The 21,899-nt window shown below is 45.9% G+C and overlaps 2 protein-coding genes and 1 long non-coding RNA gene across 8 annotated transcripts in view; 1 reads left to right on the top strand and 2 right to left on the bottom strand.

Moving 5' to 3' along the window:
- The window catches only part of WDR27 (WD repeat domain 27), a 201,909-nt gene extending 194,919 nt beyond the window's left edge, over positions 1-6,990 (bottom strand). For all 3 annotated transcript variants that reach the window (XR_008444265.1, XM_054021497.1, XM_054021498.1), the window contains exon 1: positions 6,633-6,990. The gene's annotated coding sequence lies outside the window, so the exon portion shown is untranslated. The remainder of the gene's footprint in view (positions 1-6,632) is intronic.
- A 5,316-nt stretch (positions 6,991-12,306) lies between these two features.
- LOC128833566 (uncharacterized) lies at positions 12,307-18,274 on the bottom strand. The gene is made up of 2 exons (XR_008444278.1): positions 17,719-18,274; positions 12,307-12,657 (listed from the first exon to the last, which is right to left on the bottom strand). It is a non-coding gene; the product is annotated as an uncharacterized LOC128833566 (long non-coding RNA).
- On the top strand, positions 16,954-21,303 carry C3H6orf120 (chromosome 3 C6orf120 homolog). Of its 4 annotated transcripts, none has more exons than XM_054021523.1 (2): positions 16,954-17,058; positions 20,252-21,303. In XM_054021523.1, exon 2 carries the CDS (start codon positions 20,307-20,309, stop codon positions 20,862-20,864), a length of 558 nt encoding a protein of 185 aa, XP_053877498.1. In that variant the 5' UTR covers positions 16,954-17,058; positions 20,252-20,306; the 3' UTR covers positions 20,865-21,303. The 4 variants fall into 4 exon arrangements, with proteins under 4 accessions (XP_053877498.1, XP_053877495.1, XP_053877496.1 ...); XM_054021520.1 differs by lacking the exon at positions 16,954-17,058 and adding an exon at positions 17,091-17,464; XM_054021521.1 differs by lacking the exon at positions 16,954-17,058 and adding an exon at positions 17,092-17,671.
- The last annotated feature ends 596 nt before the right edge of the window (positions 21,304-21,899 follow it).

The following is a 21,899-nucleotide window of genomic DNA, read 5'->3' as shown; positions in this document are numbered from 1 at the left end:
TTGGAGATAAAGAGTACCTCAGTTTTACAAAGGCTTTCTGCATCTTGCAGGATTGTGCCCAGTGATGTCTTGTAGAGGAATGACAATATTACAAGAACAATTCCAAAAATCTGACAGTGTTCTGCATGAAAAGTTAGATAATATACCTGCGGACCATGACCCAAAATTGGGTAATTCAGAATGCATCAAAGGGTTATGTGGGAATCCTGTGGGGAGGGATAAGGAGTACAGATAGCGTGATCAGGTGCCCGGTTTTTGACCGGAAAGTCTGGTCAAACAGGGGACCTGACAGTGTCCAGTCAAATCTCCTGACCAGACACCCAAAGCACGGTTACTGCGGGTGTGGGAGGCACCAGGTCAACACCTGCACCAGTCCCTACACAGCCAGGGCTGGCTCCTACCTGCGTTAGGCGGCTGCAGCTCCGCAAATGACTCCCTCCCAACCAGGGCAGAAGGGGGATGGGGGAAGAGCAGTGAACGACAGTGGTGAGAGGGAAGAGGAACAAATGGGGAGTGGGGCCTTGGGGGGGGGGGCGGCGGGGAAGAGGCGGAGCTGGCATTTAATTTCAGAAAGGGGAACTACACAAAAATGAGGTTAGTGGAACAGAAATTAAAAGGTACAGTGCCAAAAGTGAAATCCCTTCAAGCTGCATGGAAACTTTTTAAAGACACCATAATAGAGGCTCAACTTAAATGTATACACCAAATTAAAAAACATAGTAAGAGAAACAAAAAAGTGCCACTGTGGCTAAACAACAAAGTAAGAGAAGCAGTGAGAGGCAAAAAGGCATCCTTTTGGTATTCACCCAAATGTTCCGAAGGAATCAAACGTGAAATTGCAGAACTACTAACTGCAGTCTGTAAACTATCATTTAAATCAGCTTCTGTACCAAATGACTGGAGGATAACTAATGTGATGCCAATTTTTAAAAAGGGCTCCAGAGGCGATCCCAGTAATTACAGGCCAGTAAGCCTGACTTCAGTACCGGGAAAACTGGTAGAAACTATAGTAAAGAACAAAATTGTCAGACACATAGATGAACATAATTTGTTGGGGAATAGTCAACGTGATTTTTGTAAAGGGAAATTATGCCTCACCAATCTACTAGAATTCTTTGAGGGGATCAACAAGCATATGGACAAGGGGGATCCAGTGGATCTAGTGTACTTAGATTTTCAGAAAGCCTTTGACAAGGTCCCTCACTAAAGGCTCTTACGCAAAGTAAGCAGTCATGGGAGAAGAAGGAAGGTTCTCTCATGGTTTCATAACTGGTTAAAAGATAGGAAACAGAGTAGAAATAAATGGTCAGTTTTCAGAATTGAGAGAGGTAAATAGTGATGTCCCCTCAAGGGGCTGTACTGGGACCAGTCCTATTCAACACATTCATAAATGATCTGGAAAAAGGGGTAAATCGTGAGGTGGCAAAGTTTGCAGATGATACAAAACTACTCAAGATAGTTACGTCTCAGGCAGACTGCAAAGAGCTACAAAAGGCTCTCTCAAAACTGGGTGACTGGGCAGCAGAGTAGCAGATGCAAAGTAATGCACATTGGAAAACATAATCCGAACTATACATATAAAATGATGGAGTCTAAATTAGCTGTTACCACTCAAGAAAGATCTTGGAGTCATTCTGGCTAGTTCTCTGAAAACATCCACTCAATGTGCAGCGGCAGTCAAAACAGTGAACAGAACGTTGGGAGTCATTAAGAAAGATAGAATCATAGAAGATTAGGGTTGGAAGAGACCTCAGGAGGTCATCTAGTCCAGCTCCCTGCTTAAATCAGGACCAATCCCAACTAAATCATCCCAGGACTTTGTCAAGCTGAACCTTAAAAACCTCTAAGGATTGAGATTCCACCACCTCCCTAAGTAACCCATTCCAGTGCTTCACCACCCTTAGTGAAATTGTTTTTCCTAATATCCAACCTAGACCTCCCTCACTGCAATTTGAAACCATTGCTCCTTGTTCTGTCATCTGCCACCACTGAGAACAGCCGAGCTCCATCCTCTTTGGAACTCCCCTCTAGGTAGTTGAAGGCTGCTCTCAAATCCCCCCTCATTCTTCTCTTCTGCAGACTAAATAAACCCAGTTCCCTCGTAAGTCAGGCGCTCCAGCCTCCTGATCATTTTTATTGCCCTCCGCTGGACTCTCCAATTTGTCCACATCCTTTCTGTAGTTGGCAGCCCAAAACTGGACACAATACTCCAGGTCTGGCCTCACCAGTGCGTAATAGAGGGGAATAATCACTTCCCTTGATCCGCTGGCAATGCTCCTACTAATGCAGCCCAATATACCGTTAGCCTTCTTGGCAACAAGGGCACACTGTTGACTCGTGTCCAGCTTCTCGTCCACTGTAATCCCCACGTCCTTTTCTTCAGAACTGCTGCTGAGCCAGTTGGTCCCCAGCCTGTAGCAGTGCATGGGATTCTTCCGTTCTAAGTGCAGGACTCTGCAATTGTCCTTGTTGAATCTCAGATTTCTTTTGGTCCAATCCTCCAATTTGTCTAGGTCCCTCTGGACCCTATCCCTACCCTCCAGCATATCTACCTCTCCTCCCAGCTTAGTGTCATCTGTGAACTTGCTGAGAGTGCAATCTATCCCATCATCCAGATCATTAATGAAGATGTTGAACAAAACCAGCCCCAGGACCGACCCCTGGGGCACTCCGCTTGAAACCGGCTGCCAACTAGACATTGAGCTGTTGATCACTACTTGTTGAGCCCGACGATCTAGCCAGCTTTCTATCCACCTTACAGTCTAGCGGTTCTCAAACTTTAGCAACCCAAGGACCCCCATTTTTATTTAATAATTTTCAGGGACCCCCTGCCCTGCCCCTTCTCCGAGGCCCTGCCCCCTGCCCATTCCATCCCCACTCCTTCTGTTGCTCACTCTCCTCCACCCTCACTCACTTTCACTAGGTTGGGGTGTGTGGGGGATGAGGACTCCAGGAGGGAATTTGGATGCAGGAGGGGGCTCAGGGCTGGGGTAGGGGGTTGGGGTGTTGGCTCTGGCTGGGAGTGTGGGCTCTGGATGAAGGGTTTGGGGTGCAGGAGTTGGCTCAGGGCTGGGGCAGAGGGTTGGGATGCAGTTTCTGGAAGGGAGTTTGAGTGTGGGAGGGGACTCTGGGCTGGGGCAGAGGGTTGGGGTACAGAAGGTGTTCAGGGTGTGGGGTCCCGGAGGCGCTTACCATGTCTCCCAGGAAACAGCTACCAGGTCTCTGTGGCCCCTAGCTACATGGGTGGCCAGTGAAGCTCCACGCGCTGCCCTCACACACCCAGGCACCACCCCTGCAGCTCCCATTGGTCGTGGTTCCTGGTCAATGGGAGCCGCAGAGCTAGCACTTGGGCAGGGGCAGGACACGGAGACTCCCTGGCTGCCCATGTGCCTAGGGGCCGTAGGGACCTAGCAGCCACTTCCAGGAGCTGCACAGAATCAGGGCAGGTAGGGAACCTGCCTTAGCCCCAGGCAGGCAACTCTACCAGAGCCTCCTGCACACCAGGGAACAGCTGTTCAGCAGCGAGCAGGAAGTACTGTGAGGAAGGGGGAGGAGTTTGTCAGTGGGGCCCACGGACCCCCTGGAGTACTCTCACAGACCCCCAGGAATCTGCAGACCTCAGTTTGAGAAACGCTGCTAGCCGATGCCCACCATCCTTGTTGCTCTCACCTCTAAACTTAATCCAAAGACTCTCAAGACTTTTCTCTGGTTTCATACTGGAGCTCTGAGCAATCATACTGCTCTCTTACATACAGTGCAACCCCACCTTTTCTCCCCCACCTGTCCTTCCTGGAGAATTTATACCCATCCATGACAGTGCTCCAGTCATGTGAGTTACGCCACAAAGTCTCTGTTATTCCAATTTGACTGTGCCAGGACTTCCAATTCTTCCTGCTTGTTTCCCAGGCTTCTTGCATTCATGTACAGGCACCCAAGATAGCTAGCCGATTGCCCTACTTTCTCAGTATCAATCAGGAGGCCTCCCCTGTTGCACCCTCCCCCTTGTGTTTCCTCCCAATATCCCACTTCCCCACTTACCTCAGGGCTTAGGTCTCCATCCCCTGGCAAACCTAGTTTAAAGCCCTCCTCACTAGGTTAGCAAGCCTGCTTGTGAAGATGCTCTTCCCTCTCTTTGTTAGGTGGATCCCATCTCTTCCTGGCAATCTTTCTTCCTGGAATAACATCCCATGGTCGAAGAATCCAAAGCCCTCTCTCCAACACCACTTGCGCAACCACGCATTTACCTCCACAATTCAATGGTCCCTACCTGGACCCGATGGACGAGAACACGACTTGCACCTCAAACTCGTTTATCCTTCTTCCCAGAACCATGTAGTCTGCAGTGACCCGCTCAAGGTCATTTTTGGCAGTATCATTGGTGAAGTAGGAAGGGGTAGCAGTCCGAGGGCTTGATCAGTCTCAGCAGACAGTCATGTCCTGAATTCTAGCTCCAGGCAAGCAGCACACTTCTCGAGATTCCCGGTCTGGACAGCAGATGGATGACTCCATCACCCTTAGGAGGGAGCCCCCAACCATCACCACCCATCTCCTCCTCTTGGGAGTGGTGGTTGTGGAACCCCCATCCCTAAGGCAATGCATCCCATGTCTTCTGGTCAATGGGGTCTCCTTCTGATCCCTTCCCTCAGATGACTCTTCCAAACCATTCTCTGCTGTAGTACCTGTGCAGAGAGCCTGAAAACAGTTTCTTACCTCTATCTGTATTGGGGGTACATGGGTTCTCCTCTTTCTTCTTCTGGAGGTCACATACTGCTTTTCTTCCCCATTCTGCACTGCCCTCTCTGATGCTTCAGCATGCTGTGCCTGCAGGACCAAATGCTGACTTCTATCCAGAAAGTCAGCATTTTCTCTGATGCAACGCAAGGTTGATACTTGGGGCTCTAGTCCTCTAATCTTCTCTTCCAATATGGAGATCAGCTTGCACTACAGACCAAGTCACTTCTATCCTCTGGGAGAAGGACAAACATGGCACATCCTGTGCAAGTCACAACAGCTGATCGCTCACTAGCTATATTGTCTTCCTTCTAAGTCTCTAAGGTACCACAAGGACTCCTCATTGTTTTTGCTGATACAGACTAACATGGCTACCACTCTGAAACCTCTTCAGATGCTGTATTTACTGCTCACAGAAGCCTGAAAGACAAAAAAAATCTGAGGGAACTCCCCCAAGGCGAACTCCCAGGCAAACTCCCGCTGTTAGATATCTGGATAGATAACAGAAAATATCATATTGTCTCTATATAAATCTATGGTACGCCTACATCTTGAATAGTGCGTTATGTGCAGATATGGTCACCCCATCTCAAAAAAGATATATTGGAATTGGAAAAGGTTCAGAAAAGGGCAAACATACATTATTGGGGGTATGGAACGGCTGCTGTACAAGAGATATTAATAAGACTGGAACTTTTCAGCTTGGAAAAGAGACAACTAAGGGGGGATAAGACAGAGGTCTATAAAATCATGACTGGTGTGGAGAAAAATAAATAAGGAAGTGTTATTTACTCCTCCTAACACAATAACTAGGGGACACCATATGAAATTAATAGGCAGCAGATTTAAAACAAACAAAAGGAAGTATTTCTTCACACAACACACAGTCAACCTGTGGAATTCTTTACCAGAGGATGTTGTGAAGGCCAAGATTAGAACAAGGTTCAAAAAAAGAACTAGATAAATTTGTGGAAGATAGCCATTGATGGATCTATTAGCCAGGATGGACAGGGATGCTGTCCCTAGCCTCTGTTTGTCAGAAGCTGGGAATGAGTGACAGGGAATGGATCACTTGATGATTACCTGTTTATTCCCCCTGGGTACCTGGCATTGGCCACTGTTAGAAGACAGGATACTAGGCTAGATGGACCTTTGGTCTGACCCAGTATGGCTGTTCTTATGTGGAGGTTCCGGCCCTCCTACTGGAGTGTCCGGTTTTTAAATATTACAAAGTTGGCAAGATACAGAGCCTGCCTTATACTAACCTCACAGAGGCAGATCTTGTAGCTCCAGTCCCACAAGGCTAGCTAAACTTGGCTCCCCATTCCAAGTGTTGCAGCACCCACAGGTTTGACCCAGCTGCCCCTCCATCACGATAAGTATTACAATCCCGTCTACCAGGTCACGACACCACTCTCACAAATTTGACCCAACTCAGCCCTCATTAGCGGGGACTGGGCCAAGCCTGAGCAGTGCTGTGATCCCAAAGGTCAAAAAGGGTGGGAAGCCAAGCCCAGCACGACAGAAGCCACCACTAGGTACACATGGTGTACTTATTACATTAGTGTGTATGTTATATATTCTGGGTCAGAAATATTTAATAAACCAGATTTTGGGTGGTGGGCAGGGAGGGCACAAAACCTACTTACTGGGTTGCCACAAGCCATCCGGGTTTACCAGTGGGTCCTGAGCCCCAAAGGGTTGAGATTGAGAACCAAAGCCTTAAAGAATATTTTTTTAGTTTTGATTATAATTTACTGTTTAAAAATGATTGTGTAGATTACTTCCCAGCACAGCAAGTCCTTGTTTACCAGCTTTCACACACCTACTCCTAAAACTCAAGGGAACTTTCCATGGGTGCAATAATTCACCCCTATGACCAGCACAAGGCTCATACATACCTGACTTAAACGCTCACAACAAGGCTTAAGGGAGATGATCGCTGGACTGGACTCAAGCGGCCCAGCCACGCGCCGGTCAATTTCACCCTGCCGACTGGGACGTTCACACTCGGCTCCCAAATTAAAGTGGGCGCATCAGGTGCGCGCTTCCAACAGACACCCGCCGCTAACGTGCCGCAGCTGGGACAGCGCGAGACTGAGCATTGCGTGGGGCTGCTGTAGACCAGCCCGGTCAGCGTTTCTCTCCCGTGGCCAGCCCCGCCCCAGGGCTCCCTGTGCACACTGGGGGAGGGGGACACGCTGCTCCCCTACTGCCGTTTAACGTTGGCTCTAGGTCCGGGCCCCGCGGCGGGTGACTCGGCGCAGCTCACACCGCGGGGGAGGGACGGGCGCTAAAGCCGGCATAGCCATGTGTCGCTGTTTCCAGGGAGACAGCGGGCACGTGGTCAAACCAACTACGTCACTCACTGTCGCGCATCTCCACGGGACGGGCAGGTAGCGCCGCCCCCCTCCCCCGCGGGGCCTGGGACGGCGTGTTTGTCCCGTTAGGACTCGCCCCAGCCCGATAATGATAGTGTCCCTAGCTCTCGTCGGTTCCACCCCCACCTGCCGCGAGCACCGGCCGGTTTCTCAGGTAGTGGAGACCCCAACGGGCCGTCGAGCGGGACAACTTAGGCCTTCGAACCGCTCTGCCCTTTCCCGGCCCCCTGCCAGGTGTAGCGGGAGGGCACAGGACCGTGGGGCGGGGCCACGCCCGGTGCAGGGAGGAGCCCTGATTCGTTCCCTGCCGCTTGCCCCTCGAGGGGGATGGATGTGGGGCGGAGAGCAGGAGGGTCAGCCCTATGGCTACAGCACACACACCCCATTGACCTCCAGACAACAGCCACAAACCCGCACAGCTGTACAGCAACACACAATGCACAGTTATGCACTCAACAGCCTGTCCCCAAAGCACACCACAGACCTGCTCTAGCTGCCCTTTGTTGTGCATTCACCAGGCGCCTATGTTTGAACTCAGTGGAGCCATGTGTTCCTAGATCCCCTTGGTCTGGGTATGCTCCCCTCACTGTCTCTTCCTTTGGCCTTAGCCTCAAGACCAGTCCTAAACTCCACAAGACTCCCCAGATGATTAATTAAAACAACAAGGAGTCTGGTGGCACCTTAAAGACTAACAGATTTATTTGGGCATAAGCTTTCCTGGGTAAAAACCTCACTTCTTCAGATGCACCTTGTTATTTTTGTAGATACAGACTAACACTGCTACCCCCTGATACTTGACAGATGATTAATTGTGCCTTTCCCAGAACTCCACCCTTGTGGGTGCTGCTCTGATTCAGTTTGTCCTTCAGGAAGATGTGGTAGTTGAGGCAAAGAAGACACAGACTTTCCAGAAGGATTGCTAAACTAACCATTTCTTTAGCCTCCACAAGAGATATACAGATCCATGCAAAATGAGAAACACCTGTACTTGGTTCACAGCCATAGTTTCCTCACCATCCCTGAACATTCACTGAAATTTAGTCAGTGCCTTCAGGGGTCTCCAGGTCCCCTCTCCTGAACCTCAGTTCAGTCTTCTCTTTCTGTTCTGGACAGCGAGAGCAATACTCATGCTCAGACCAGACCTGGTCCTTTTAGAACTTATAATTCTCTACCCTTTTGTCCTCTCGTTCTCCCGGTCAACCTCAAAGACCCTGCTCAGGTGATCAAGATTTGCTATCAGGTGGCCTGTTGCTTGGTTACCACTTATCTAGAGTTCACTCTTAAATAAAAAACTGGTTTTACCTAGGTTGCAGCAATCCATTTGTTCTAGGGGAAGGCTTATTGCATTTTAAAGGCCCCTAATGACTGTCCCATTCAGAGGGGTAACGTGGATGAGGTCATATCTATTGGATCAACTTCTGTTGGTGAGAGAGAGAAGTGTTCGAGCTTACACAGAGCTCTTCTTCAGGTCTGGGAAACTAAAGGCATGTCTACACTACAATTTTAAATCGAGCTATGTTAGTTTGACTTACACTCCACACTACCCCTCTTCTGTTGGTGGTGCACAGCCTCACCAGAAGCGCTTCCACTGACTGAAGAGGGGCAGTTTGGGGCACTGCCAGCTTCTTGCCTCCCCACTCCCAGCAAGGAGTGGTGGGGAAGCTAGCTGTGCAGGACTTCACGCCTCCTGCTGGACTCCAGTCAGCTGCTGTGCTCCCAGCAGGGAGTCAGGACCCAGGGGGCAGCAGGGCTCCCAGTGGGGAGTCCAGACAGTAGCCCAGCTTGGAGTAGAGATTCAGCAGCAGCTTGGCAGGGGATCCTGGAGCTGGCTTTCTTGTCAATTTCACGGCTCCATTGAAGCTGTGAAATTGACAAGACAGCCAACAGCCTCTACACACCCTGCATTGCCCTGACTACACTGACATAAACCCTACGCCTCTTGTGGAGTTGCATTGGCAGGAGCAAGGCTTTAGTATAGACACTGACATAGTTAGGTTGACATAAGCTGACTTATGTTGACCTAACTCTGTAGTGTAGACCAAGCCTAACACCAAGTGTCACTGCTAAATACAAGATGGCACAGATTGTTTAGCATAAGTAGTTAACGTATTTCAAGGGACCATTCAAGGTGAAGTGGCCCATTCATACCCCTCCAGTCATAGGGAGGAAAGGAATGGGGGGTGGAAGCAGCTGGAGGAGGTGGTTGTTATTAGTTGGTTACAGATTATTGTAATAAGCCATAAAGCTGGTGTCTTTATTCAGTCCATGACAAAAGGGACTGTGAAACCTACCTTTTCTACCTATTTTGGGCAGAGGGATTTTGCTCCGTATTGTGTGTATTTGATTGAGAGGGAAGACAGAACAGACTGAATGAAAGAGACTCAAGGCAGAAAGAAAGCCAAGTGGCAGCCTGAGAGCATGGTGTGACCCTGAAGAAGCCTACAGGAAGGTTCTGGGTGTGGTGCTAGATACAGGGCTAGGGGAAGTAAGCAAAGAAGCTGTCCCCATTTTTTGGTTTCTCCTACATTCAAAGAAGTAGAACTTTGTACATTTCTTGTCAATAAACAAGATTGCATCAAAGAAAATACCAGATTCCATCATCAATTTCTACTCCCAACTGGAACAACCTCAGGGCCCTGAATTTTGACTAATCGCTTGAGTTAAAAAGGGGTAACACTGATGTCAAAGGTGGGATCCGCTTTCCAAGGAGAGAGGTTGTGAGGTGGTGTACCTGTTGAACCAAGATAGAAGAAATGATGACAGTGCTTGCAGAAATCAAAGATGGCCATATAGAAGGAAGAAAGCCTGGGACGTAAGCCCTTGTATCAGAGGTCTGGTATGAGGCAGGACCTGCTCACAGAATCTGGCAAGAACAGGGCTAATATTGCAAAAATACACATTCCTAAGAATTGCTAAGCACAGAGTACTCACGCAAATAGATCCTGATATTAAATGGTGGCCAGAACATCCCAATATTAAGAATGGTACAAAAAAAATTCCCAAGGATAACAGGAGCATACTGACCCATTCTAAAAGATACAGTTAGGATAATAGTACAAAATAAAGAAGTTTTAATCAAACCAACATGTACAAGGTGATGGATGATAACTAGCCACGTCAGGGAGCAGTAACTAACTATGTCAAAGGCAGTACATAACTTGTTTGTATCAGGGTATAAAAATATATCTTAAAGGAAGTATCTTTGGCCAGCCGATAGGGGGAATGAAAAGTCCCACCATTTACTGAGCTGCATCCATTGTCATAGGCATACAGGTCTTAGTATCCTCATAGAGTCTGCCAGGTGCTATTACCGTGCTTTGTCGACAATAAACCTGGTCTGGCACCTTTGTACCTTAACGGATCTTGTGGTCATTGGATAGTTCACTCAAGGTCTGCTGTGCCGGCTGTTTGCTCAGAGCTGCGGCAGCATAGGAAGAATGCACACACGCAGCGAAACATCTAACCACAGGCCAAATTGAATTAAAGCAAGACCTAAAACAAGCTTCAGAAAAAGAATGTAATACAAGCCCTACAATAAGATCTAAAACAAGAGCCCAAAAAGGGCTCAATGATAACTTGCAGACCAAGATGAGATCCCTGTTGGAGCAGCAGCTATGAAGTGCCTGGACAGATTTGGAATCTCATCCACTTGGGTCAAAAATGTGTAACAATACAGTTTACATTGCTACTATTTCAGTTCTACATTTGCCTCACATATGAGAGTACCAGATAAAACTTTTTATTTCAGCATTGTGATGACAACAAAGATATCATAAGTAGCTGCTGCAGCCATGAATGTTATGGCAGCTTATTCACCAACAAGTGAAGATAAGTGCCCATATCCAAATGAAAATGTGCCCTTTAGGCAAGAGAATCATATACCTAAGACTAAAGAGCTAATTTTGAAAGATATGTAAACATGCTTTAGGTAGCTGTTGTAGGCATACAGGTAGCAAGCATCTTCCCATTCCTTCCTACCATTTGATGTTACTTGCACCTTTCACTTTCTTTAGCTATGATTAAGGCTGCAAGTCTTTCACAGAAGTCACGGATTCCATGATTTTCCGGGGCCTCAGTGACTTCTGCAGTAGCTGGTGTTACTGACCCCAAGGCTGCCCAAGCAGCTGGGGTGACCCTGGGGCCAGCTGGATAGGCCGCTGCTCAGGAGACCCCAGGCAGCTGGTCCCATGTGCTGGTCTGGAGGAGCAGAAGCAGCGCCCTGGGCTATGCCTTCTCCCCCAGCAGCGGGGGCTTGGGCCGCCTCCCGTCCAGAGCAGCAGTGGCAGCCGGAGGATCCCGGGCCACGCATACACACACACCAGCAGCCGCAGGGCGGAGGTGGAGCAGCAGCGGAGGTGGGGGGACACTGAGCTGCCCCCTCCCCAACAGCAGCGGCAGGAGGGCCCCGGGTCACCCGCCACCTCAGCAACAGTTGGGTCCGGACTCGGAGTGCTCCCCCCAGGATCAGCAGAATCCCCAGAAGCACCTCTCCTCCCCCCGCCCCCCCCCCAGCACCAAAGATTTAGTTAGGGGTGTTTTTAGTAAAAATCATGGACAGGTCACCAGCACATGACTTTTTGGTTATTGCCCCGACCTGTCCATGACTTTTACTAAAAATACCAGTGACTAAATTGTAGCCTTAGCTATAACATTGTTTAACTTAATCACTGAGGAACTGATCCACCGCCCAATGAAGTCAATGGGAGTCTTTCCATTGATTTTAATGTACTTTAGATCAGGCCATTAGGACCTAATCCTGAGCTACTGAGCATCTACAACCTCCATTGATTTCAGTGGTATTGCAAACCCAAAGTAATTTTTAGGAACTGTCCCATAGTAGAGAAACATTACTGTCAACCTTGGATGAGGCCACTTGTCTTTGAACCCCTCCCTCACTACCCCATTCCATACATTTAAAAAAAACATACTGCAGCAGCAGCTAGGGTGACTCCTAGAAAGAGAAGGTTTGGAAAGTAATGGAAGTTCAGCTGGACTCAGACCTTCATCATGAAAAAAGAAATCTTTTTCTTCAATCATATGGATATACCAAAATGATTACTGTACAGAATATTTAAGTATAAAAATATTGATGGCAACTGTGCTCTATGGCGATGCCTTTCCATATTCATATCGGGAGATAGGGAAACTTTAGAAGGAATACAGGTATCAATAATAGGATGGAGCAATAGCAAGATCATAGTTAACATTTTATTAGATTATTCTCTGAAATAGTTATTTTAATTATATCATTGAGATAATGGGTCAGATCCTCAGCTGGTGTAAACTGGAGTTACTCCATTGTCTTAAAGGATTTACACCAGCTGAGGATCTAACCCAATATAATTAATTATTGCAGATGTGAAAAGGTGTTTACATTAAAACAAGCGCACAATTCATTTAGTGCTCATGAAAGATGTTTGTTTGACAGCCCTGGCAACCAAAGTCTTCTGTTCACCCACAATGAAGGTGCAGTGCTGACATTGGCAGTGCAAGCTTCCCCATGCTGCTCCATCAGTATCCCTCCATCCTGACCTGGAAGGACTGTCTGTAGGGATTACAAGCACAGTTTAGTATCAGAGGGGTAGCCGTGTTAGTCTGAATCTGTAAAAAGCAACAGAGGGTCCTGTGGCACCTTAGAGACTAACAGAAGTATTGGGAGCATAAGCTTTCGTGGGTAAGAACCTCACTTCTTCAGATGCAAGTGAAGAAGTGAGGTTCTTACCCACGAAAGCTTATGCTCCCAATACTTCTGTTAGTCTCTAAGGTGCCACAGGACCCTCTGTTGCTAAGCACAGTTTAGTCTCCAAGTCCATTTCTGCTGGGACTGCCATCAAGGGCACTAAATTGTGCCAATTGTGTAATGACCTCTCTTTTTATGATGTGGGCAGCAGTCACTCTGAACTGAACTGAGACTGACTCACATCTCATAGGTGACCAAAAAGTCATCAGATGGAAAAAAGAATTGGTTGCAAACAGGTGACCTACAGGTGAGAGGCTTCATATTCTTATTTATTTACAGCATATATTTTAATCATATTTATGCTTTGCTACATCAACTCCGTAATCTTTAGTGTCCAGGAAGATTACGAACAGATTTTTTCACCTTTATTTGGATACAGAGCAAAAAATATATTTAAAGTCTTTATTTCTGTAACATGCATTCACTTAACTGACTTTAGTCCATTTTAAATGTCTGATGCCTTACCGAAAAACTATGAAAATAATCTAAATAAGATGACTGTCACTTTGTCTTGAGAAATGCAAATTCTTTAAAAAAAACTGATAATTCTTTTAGCAGACCACTTAGTATCTAATAAGAAGCCGCTAAGTATTCTAGACATTATGTTCTTACATATCTAATTTAATTTTATAAATTTGATTATCTACATTAAAATTGAAATAACAAAGGACAAATATTTTTAACTAAAACCACTTGTATCAAACCTAAAAATGTGACCATTTTTATACAATTAATGTTATATTATCAAACAGGAACAATATGTGAGTTGTGATCTGCCAGGAACACATGGTTTTGTGCCTGCACATTGATGTAGGCAGTTCATCCTCAAGGACTAGCTAATGTCTAAGGATGATAAAATTACACCTAATATTTATATATGTTGAAAACAAATAATTTGAGGCCTGATTTATCTCTCAGTTACACTGGAGGAAATCAGTAGTAATTCCATTGAAATCAGTGAAGTCACACTTGGGTAAAACCAGTGTCTGGGCGATCAGAATGAGAACTATACGTTTTATTATATAACTGGTAGTAACCAATGAAAAATTCACATATGTGCAGTAGAGTAGTAGGGCTTATCTCCTCTTTAGGCTGTAGCAAATAGAGTTTACAAGAGCACACATGCTTGAGCCGACATACTATTCCATCCATTAAACGATGGCAATAGAGTCAGGAGCTCCACTCACTGCTTCAGGTAAGCAGTAGAATGAGTGCTAATAGTCCTCACTGAATCCTCTTGGTTCTCCTAATCAGGGCACCATGAGGATGCAGACTGTTCCCTCTTCCCCTCTCCTGTTCTGCCTCCGATGGCCAACCTCAGCTTTGTCCTTCTGCCCAACTCCCAGCACTTCTTCCCCCTCCCTCCATATAGGGGACAGAGAGCACAGCAGCTCCTGCAGCTCCCTCCCTGGCAAGGAATAGGACAGGTAGAGCAGAACACCTGGGCTTTTCTGTGAATTCGAAGGAAGCAGCAGTGAAGAGAAAATGTTTGCCTGCTACTGGAAGAAGAGATGAATTCTGATTGTGGGGAGAAAAGATGAAGCATCAGATCCTTTGTGGTAAGCTGGTGGAGGCTAACTTGGATTTCCCTCTAATACAAACAGTAAATTGGCTGCAGATAGCCTTGGCAGAATTCCATTTTTTTTTTTCTTATTTTGATGGATGTTTATTTTTAAGTATTTTTTAGAATTTTATTAATTTAAATTTTCATAATTGTGGGAAGTTATAGGGGGAGACAAACCATAATTATTTAATGACAGTAGATGTTGAGATTCAAAAAGTTAAAGTTTTATAACTGTTAAAACAATTTGTCAACATCACGTTAAAATATACAGTTATTTTAAATCAAACACATACAATTTTCTTACTTTGCATATCTGTAAATGTTGATTATTGTTGATGGAAATATTTTTGTTGGTTTGTATGTGTACAGTGAAATCAACATTTACCAATAAAAATCTAATACTTTCAAGTTGATCTATAGAGAACTTTGAAGATGAACAAAACCAAAGGGCCTCCACATGTAAATGTATAAATCTTTCCATATACATGGACATCACATCAGCACCTCTGGAAATCTGGGGCTTATTTAGGTGATCAGTCAGGTTAACTGCAGGGACTACTGGTGGGATGTCCAAAAAATTTTGAAGCACCACTGTCTACTGCTTGAGCCAAAGGACCAAGTCTATTAGCAGGAAGACAGTAGCAGAGTCACAAATCTCATATGCAGTGTAGTTGTAGCCCTGTTGATCCCAGAATATTAGAGAGACAAGATGGGTGAAGTAATATATTTTATTTGACTAACTTCTGTTGGTAAGAGACACAAGCTTTGGAGCCATACAATGCCAGCAATGCCCCTCTGCCATATACACTGGCCAAACTGGACAGTCTCTACACAAAAGAATACATAGACACAAATCAGACGTCAAGAATTATAACATTCAAAAACCAGTCGGAGAACATTTCAACCTCCCTGGTCACTCAATTACAGACCTCAAAGTCACAATACTCCAACAACAAAAACTTCAAAAACTGACTCCACCAAGAAACTGCAGAATTTGAATTAATTTCCAAACTGGACACCATTAAATTAGTCTTAAATAAAGACTGGGAGTGGATGGGTCATTACACAAAGTAAAAACTATTTCCCCATGCCAATTTTTTTCCCCTACTATTACTCACACCTTCTTGTCAACTGTTGGAAATGGGCCATCCTGATTATCACTACAAAAGTTTTTTGTCTCCTGCTGATAATAGCCCACCTTAATTGATTACTCTCATTACAGTTGGTATGGCAACACCCATTTTTTTGTGTCCTCTGTGTATATATATATATCTTCCTACTATATTTTCCACTGCATGCATCCAATGAAGTGGGTTTTAGCCCACGAAAGCTTATGCTCAAATAAATTTGTTAGTCTCTAAGCTGAGGTCAGCGTATCTTAGGTCGATTTACCTGGCTGCGAGGACGGCGGTGAGTCGACCACTGCCATTCCCCTGTCGACTCTGCTTCCGCCTCTCGCCGCAGTGGAGTTCCGGAGTCGACGGCAGAGCGATCGGGGATTGATTTTATCACATCTACACTAGATGCGATAAATCGATCCCCGATAGATCGGCGGGTGTAGACATACCCTAAGGTGCCACAAGTACGCCTCGTTCTTTTTGCTCATACAGACTAAGGCGGCTACCACTCTGAAACCTGACACAGAGCTTTCTTTTTCCAGACCTGAAGGGCTCTGTGGTGATTGAAAGCTTGTCTAACCTACAGACCTTGGTCCAATGAAAGCTATTTCCTCACCCACCTTGTCTCTCTAAATCTCACAGCGGTCCACCCAGTAGGAGTAAGACAGAGATCCATAGCGGGTGAAAGTGCGTTACACGGAGGCTTCGTTATCTAATGTCAAGCACCCACATTTGAACTTTGGCCCGTTCCCACGGGTGTGGAGGTCTTGTGGTAACACCACCTGTTTTCTAATCTGAGTTGACCCATGGCAAAGATCAAAGTGCAGGGACCCCTGGGGGTAGGGCTGACCCAGGGCTGGGCTCTGAGGGGATGAGGGGCCCGGACACAGCACAAGGCTGCGAGGAGCTCCAGGTGCGGAACGTCCTGCTGTGCCAGGCCAGCTCGGCGCCAGGGGCTGGACGGGGGACACCAGCCCGGCGCCAGTCGGGCGGGGCCGATGCGGCGCGCGGCTACCCCTCCTCCCCCTGGGCAGGGCCGGCTCCAGGCACCAGCTTAACAAGCAGGTGCTTGGGGCGGCCAAGGGAGAGGGGCGGCACCTGCGGCAATTCGGGGGCGGCAGGTCCCTCACTCCCTGTAGGAGCGAAGGACCTGCCGCTGAACTGCCGCCGCCGCCGATCGCAGCTTTTTTTTTTTTTTTTTTTTTGCTTGGGGCAGCAGAAATGCTGGAGCCGGCCCTGGCCCTGGGGCCACCTGCACTTCCGGGCCACAACCAGCTGAGCACCGTCTGCAGCGGAGGAGGGGGGCCGCCAGGTGCCCGGAATAGCGGCCGCGCTCTCACGGCATCTGGTTCTCATGGGGACGCCTGGAGGCGGGTAAACACAGCGCCGCCTCCCACCGCGACCGCCCTGCCTTGGACACAGGCTCTCTCGCGAGAGCAGGAGGCCCGCGGCCTGGCTCAGTCTCAGCCGCGGAGCACGGCGCGGTGGCAGGCAGCGGGGCGGGTGGAGCTGCTCGGCCTGGGGGTGAGCGGGGGGCCGGGGCAGGCGGGCGGGGAGACCGGGGGGAGCCTCCGTCCCAGCGCGGGGCTCAAGCTGTTTCCTCGGGAGGCAGGTGCCCTGTAACCCGGGGGAGGGGCCGCGCCTGGGAGCGCCGCTGTCAGCAGCCCGGCTAAGGCAGCGAGCGGGGCTGGGCCTGGCGCCTGTCAGAGGCAGCGACCGGAGCCTGGTGTCCGGGCGGGAGACTGACCCGCCCGCGATCGCCGCTGCTCCGTGATCGGGCGGGGCCCCTGGGCTCCGCGGCCATCCCAGCCCTCGGTAGAGGCTGCGCCGCGGGGTCGCTGGCGAGAGCTGAACCCTGTCGGCATCGGGCAGGTTCCCGGGAAGGCTGGGGGCGACGGGCGCAGCGGAGAACGCGCTCGGCGCGTATGAGGTGTGGGAGAAAAGTGCCCTGCCGGGGTGCCCGGGTCTGGGGAGAAACGTGGCCCTGTTCAGCGTGTGCCGAGAGCTACAGAACGAGGGCATCAAACCCGGGGCAGTCGTTTTGTTCATCTCTTCCGTCATCCCCAGGAGTGCCTGTGGGCTAAACAGAAAGCAGGTTCTCCCGCTCTGAAAGCTTTTGTTTTCGGAGGAAAAGCTGGTATGTCCTTGGCATCGTCACGTTTCATTGCTTCAGGTATCACTCACCAGGTCTAGCTTTTATATCCCCCTGACCCTGGCTTCCTCTGGCCTTTCCTAGTTCTCCTAGGCTGCTGCCTACTTCTTCAGAGTAGATCCCATTCCTCCTAGTCCAGTGTATGTTCCCTGGGGGAGGTGTCTTTGGCTTCCTCCCCTCTGCAAGCTTTTCTTCCATCCTCCCATTAGCGACCCCCTCGACGCAGCCTCAGTTGTTCCCATGGTCTCTTAATACTCTGTTACTTCTCCATCTCTTCCTGTTTCATCTTCTCATGGATGTCCCACTACTTCCTCAAATTAAATGGATAAGGTACTGAACGCATGAATTTTCTGCCTAAAACATTGTCCTTTATCAGTTTTCACAAATCCACTGTCTGCCTCATCACTCAAGTGCCATCTTTTGCTCTTTTCTCTCATGTACTTTTGCAAAATTGTGGCCTTAGATTGTAAAAGTCTTTAGGGCAGAACATTCTGCAAGTTATAGGGCTAATAAATCATAGAATCATAAGACTGGAAGAGACCTCAAGAAGTCATCTGTGCCAGTCCCCTACACTCATGGCAGGACTATGTATTATTTCTAGACCATCCCTGACAGGTGTTTGTCTAACCTGCTCTTAAAAATCTCCAATGATGGAGATTCCACAACCTCTCTGGGCAATTTATTCCAGTACTTAACCACACTGACAGGAAGTTTTTCCTAATGTCCAATATAAACTGCCATTGCTGCCGTTTAAGCCCCTTGCTTAAAGAGGCTAAGGAGAACAATTTTTCTCCCTCTTCTTTGTAACAACCTTTTATGTATTTGAAAACTGTTGTCATGACCCCTCTTGTTCTCTCTTCTCTAGAGTAAATGATTTTTTCAATTTTCCCTCATAGGTCATGTTTTCTAGACCTTTAATCATTGTTGTTGCCCTTCTCTGGACTTTCTTCAATTTGTTCACATTTTTCCTAAATGTGGCCCCCAGAACTGACCACAATACTCCAATTGAGGCCAAATCAGTGTGACGTAGAGCAGAAGAATTACTTCTTGTGTCTTGCTTACAACACTCCTGCTAATACACCCCAGAGTATTTGGGTTTTTTTGAAACAGTGTTACACTGTTGACTCATATTTAGTTTGTGATCCACTATGACCCCCAGATCCTTTTCTGCAGTACTGTACTCCTTTCTAGGCAGTCATTTCCCATTTTGTGTGTGTGCAACTGATTGTTCCTTCCTAAGTGTAGTACTTTGTATTTGTCCTTATTGAAGTTCATCCTATTTACTTCAGACCATTTCTTCAGATCATTTTGAATTTTATTCCTATCCTCCAAAGCACTTACAATCCCTCCCAGCTTGGTGTCATCCACAAACTTTAAAAGTGTACCCTCTCTGCCATCATCTAAATCATCAGTGAAGATATTGAACAGAATCAAACCCAGAACTGATCTCTGCAGACCCCACTCAATATGCCCTCCAGCTTGACTGTTTAATTATAAATGTTTAATTTTAGAAAGCTAGGTGAAATTTGTACGAAAACTTTGATTGAAATCTCTTGAAGACAGGGACTCTCCTGTATGAGTGGAAAGCACCTAATCCATTTTGGGTACTACTATAATGCAAATAACTGCTTACATTAATATTCAATTATAACTGTTGTAGTTTTTTATGAAGGCAATAAAGTCTAAATCAAGAGTGGTGACAAACATTTTGGGCTGAAATGAGACACTTGGTAGATTTAGAATAGTTAATTTTAAATGCAAAAAAAATTGATATGGTCAACTTTGTATTCTGAAACCAGGCATGGTACTTTGAAATGTTGCCTCTTTGTACGTGGCCTTTTCACATTCAATATGACAATTTGTTATGAGAAACATACCTTTGAATTTCACTTATGTACACAAACTTAGCTGTTAGCAGTTTTTACACTTATTTGAATAGCTCCATGATTTCTTTAACTAACTATTTATATGTTTTGATAGAGCCACTAACTTGTTTACTTATATATGTAATCAATCATAATTCTCAATATGCAGGGGTCCCCGTATATATTTCTATACACAAATCCAGATCTGTACCTCAGTATGCTACTAAAACTAGATGGAAAAACCAAATGACACATGCCCAAAACTATTCTAATACAAACTAAGTTAAGCTTCTTCAAACACAAAGGCCTTAATTAAATACTTTTTCCAAACCATAAAATCACTACTGTAGCTTATCCTTTTTTGACAAAAGGTCTAATTCCACCCACCTACATGTTAAGTTTATTAATTTGAAATAAGATATTCACCCAATACTATAAGTTCACATCAGCAAGCTAATGTGTTTGCTGAGCAATTGCTACTTAAAACTGTTTATGCTTTATCTATTTAAGCCAATCAAGTCTATTAAACCTCACATTTACATTTTTGATAATAGTTATTGGTCCCATATAAGATATCAAAGAATACACTTCACTTAAGTTAATTTTATAAAGATTTGGGTACTTTAAAGAAAGGAATTTAAGAGATCTTTTCCAAGAGTGGACCACATTGAAACCTGAATTACTTCTTCTATATTAACAGGGTATTTACAACACATGATGTTGGAAGAGTTCCTTTAAGGTCAAACATAAGAGTTATGGCAGCACATTGGAAGAAAATGTTGGTGATCCTTCTAGCAGCTCAAACATTACTTATGAGTGATAGCTTTGAGGAAGAGGATGTACCCGATGAATGGATTCTTCTTCATGTAGTCCAAGGTCAGATTGGAGCTGGAAACTATAGCTACTTGAGACTAAATCATGAAGGGAAGATAGTACTTCAGATGCAGAGTTTAAAAGGTGATGCAGATTTGTATGTATCTGATATGACCCTTCACCCCAGTTTTGATGAATATGAGTTACAGTCTGTAACTTGTGGCCAAGATGTTGTTTATGTACCAGCCCACTTCCGCCGTCCAGTGGGAATAGGAATCTATGGTCATCCCTCTCACTTGGAGAGTGAGTTTGAAATGAAAGTATATTATGATAGAACAATTGTAGATTATCCATTTGGTGAGGCTTCCTACAACCCAGAAGAGATGGAGGCAAGCCAGAAGCGCACTCATTCACCAGAAGATCAATCTCAGGATGAGGAATCTATTTTTTGGACTATACTCATTGGAATTTTGAAACTAATACTTGAAATTCTTTTTTAAAATAATCAACTGGACATACACTGGACTAGAGTGCACTTATAGCCTGTGACATTGAACACGAATGGCTTGCTGTGAGCATTGGTACTCTTTTTTGTAAAGTTACCTGAAGAGGTATTCGGGTTACTTTTTCTATGCTGAAGAGGGGAAAAGCAAAGCCATATTTAATTTTGTATTGAAGCCACCTTCCAGAAGTAAAATGAGCAGAAAGCACAGTATTTGTATAGTTTTCTTTATAAATCAGGGTTAAAGTGAATGTACAATAAAGGGAATCTTATTAAAATGTATCAGTTTGAACAGGTGCATAAGAAAATGGACCTTGATAATTCACTGTATTTTCTATTAAAGTGACACTTAATTTTATACAAAGAAAAAGTTGTAAAATCTGAAACGTGCAGTTTTAACAACCCTCTCCATTTAAAATAAAGAACTAATTTTCTAATCTCTTTGCACTGTGAACAGCTCTTTAGCAAGTGGCACTTTAAAATGCTGGCAACTATTGGAACTTGAAAGCAGTGTAACAAAGACCAGGAAATATCAAGGTCAAGATTTAAGGTGAACAGTGATTTTAGGTGCCTAGTTAGATCCAATTTAAAGGAGCCTGACTTTTCAAAGTGTAGGTGCTCAGTGCTTTCTCAATCTGCTCTCTAAGGTATCAAGTTGTGCATTTAAACTGAAGCACCCAAAGTCACTTAATCACTTTTTAATATCATGACCTGAATCAAGTTTGCCATCTTCTTTATCATCTCTGCAGGTAGAGGCTGATCTTTCTAGTCAGGGAAAGAATTATAATGAATCAGTTATTCAGCTATTTTTGTATCTGTAAATAGATATAAGCAATATTGTCACTGCTCATTAAAAGCAACTCAGCCTGCATTATCATAAGCAGGAAAAGGTTTTTCTCCATATATGTACCCCTTTTCTTAAGTGTAACCACAATTTTAGTGCCACTTCCATAGTATCATCTGTTCTTTATGGTTGTTGGTGTATCTTTATGAAAATTAGATGCATTTAACTCTTGGAGTGCATGCTATTTTC

The sequence above is a fragment of the Malaclemys terrapin genome, chromosome 3 (assembly GCF_027887155.1).
Source record: "Malaclemys terrapin pileata isolate rMalTer1 chromosome 3, rMalTer1.hap1, whole genome shotgun sequence".
Classification (NCBI taxonomy): domain Eukaryota; kingdom Metazoa; phylum Chordata; order Testudines; family Emydidae; genus Malaclemys; species Malaclemys terrapin.
Note: the sequence above shows the minus strand (reverse complement) of the source record. Positions and strands in the feature narration are given on the sequence as shown.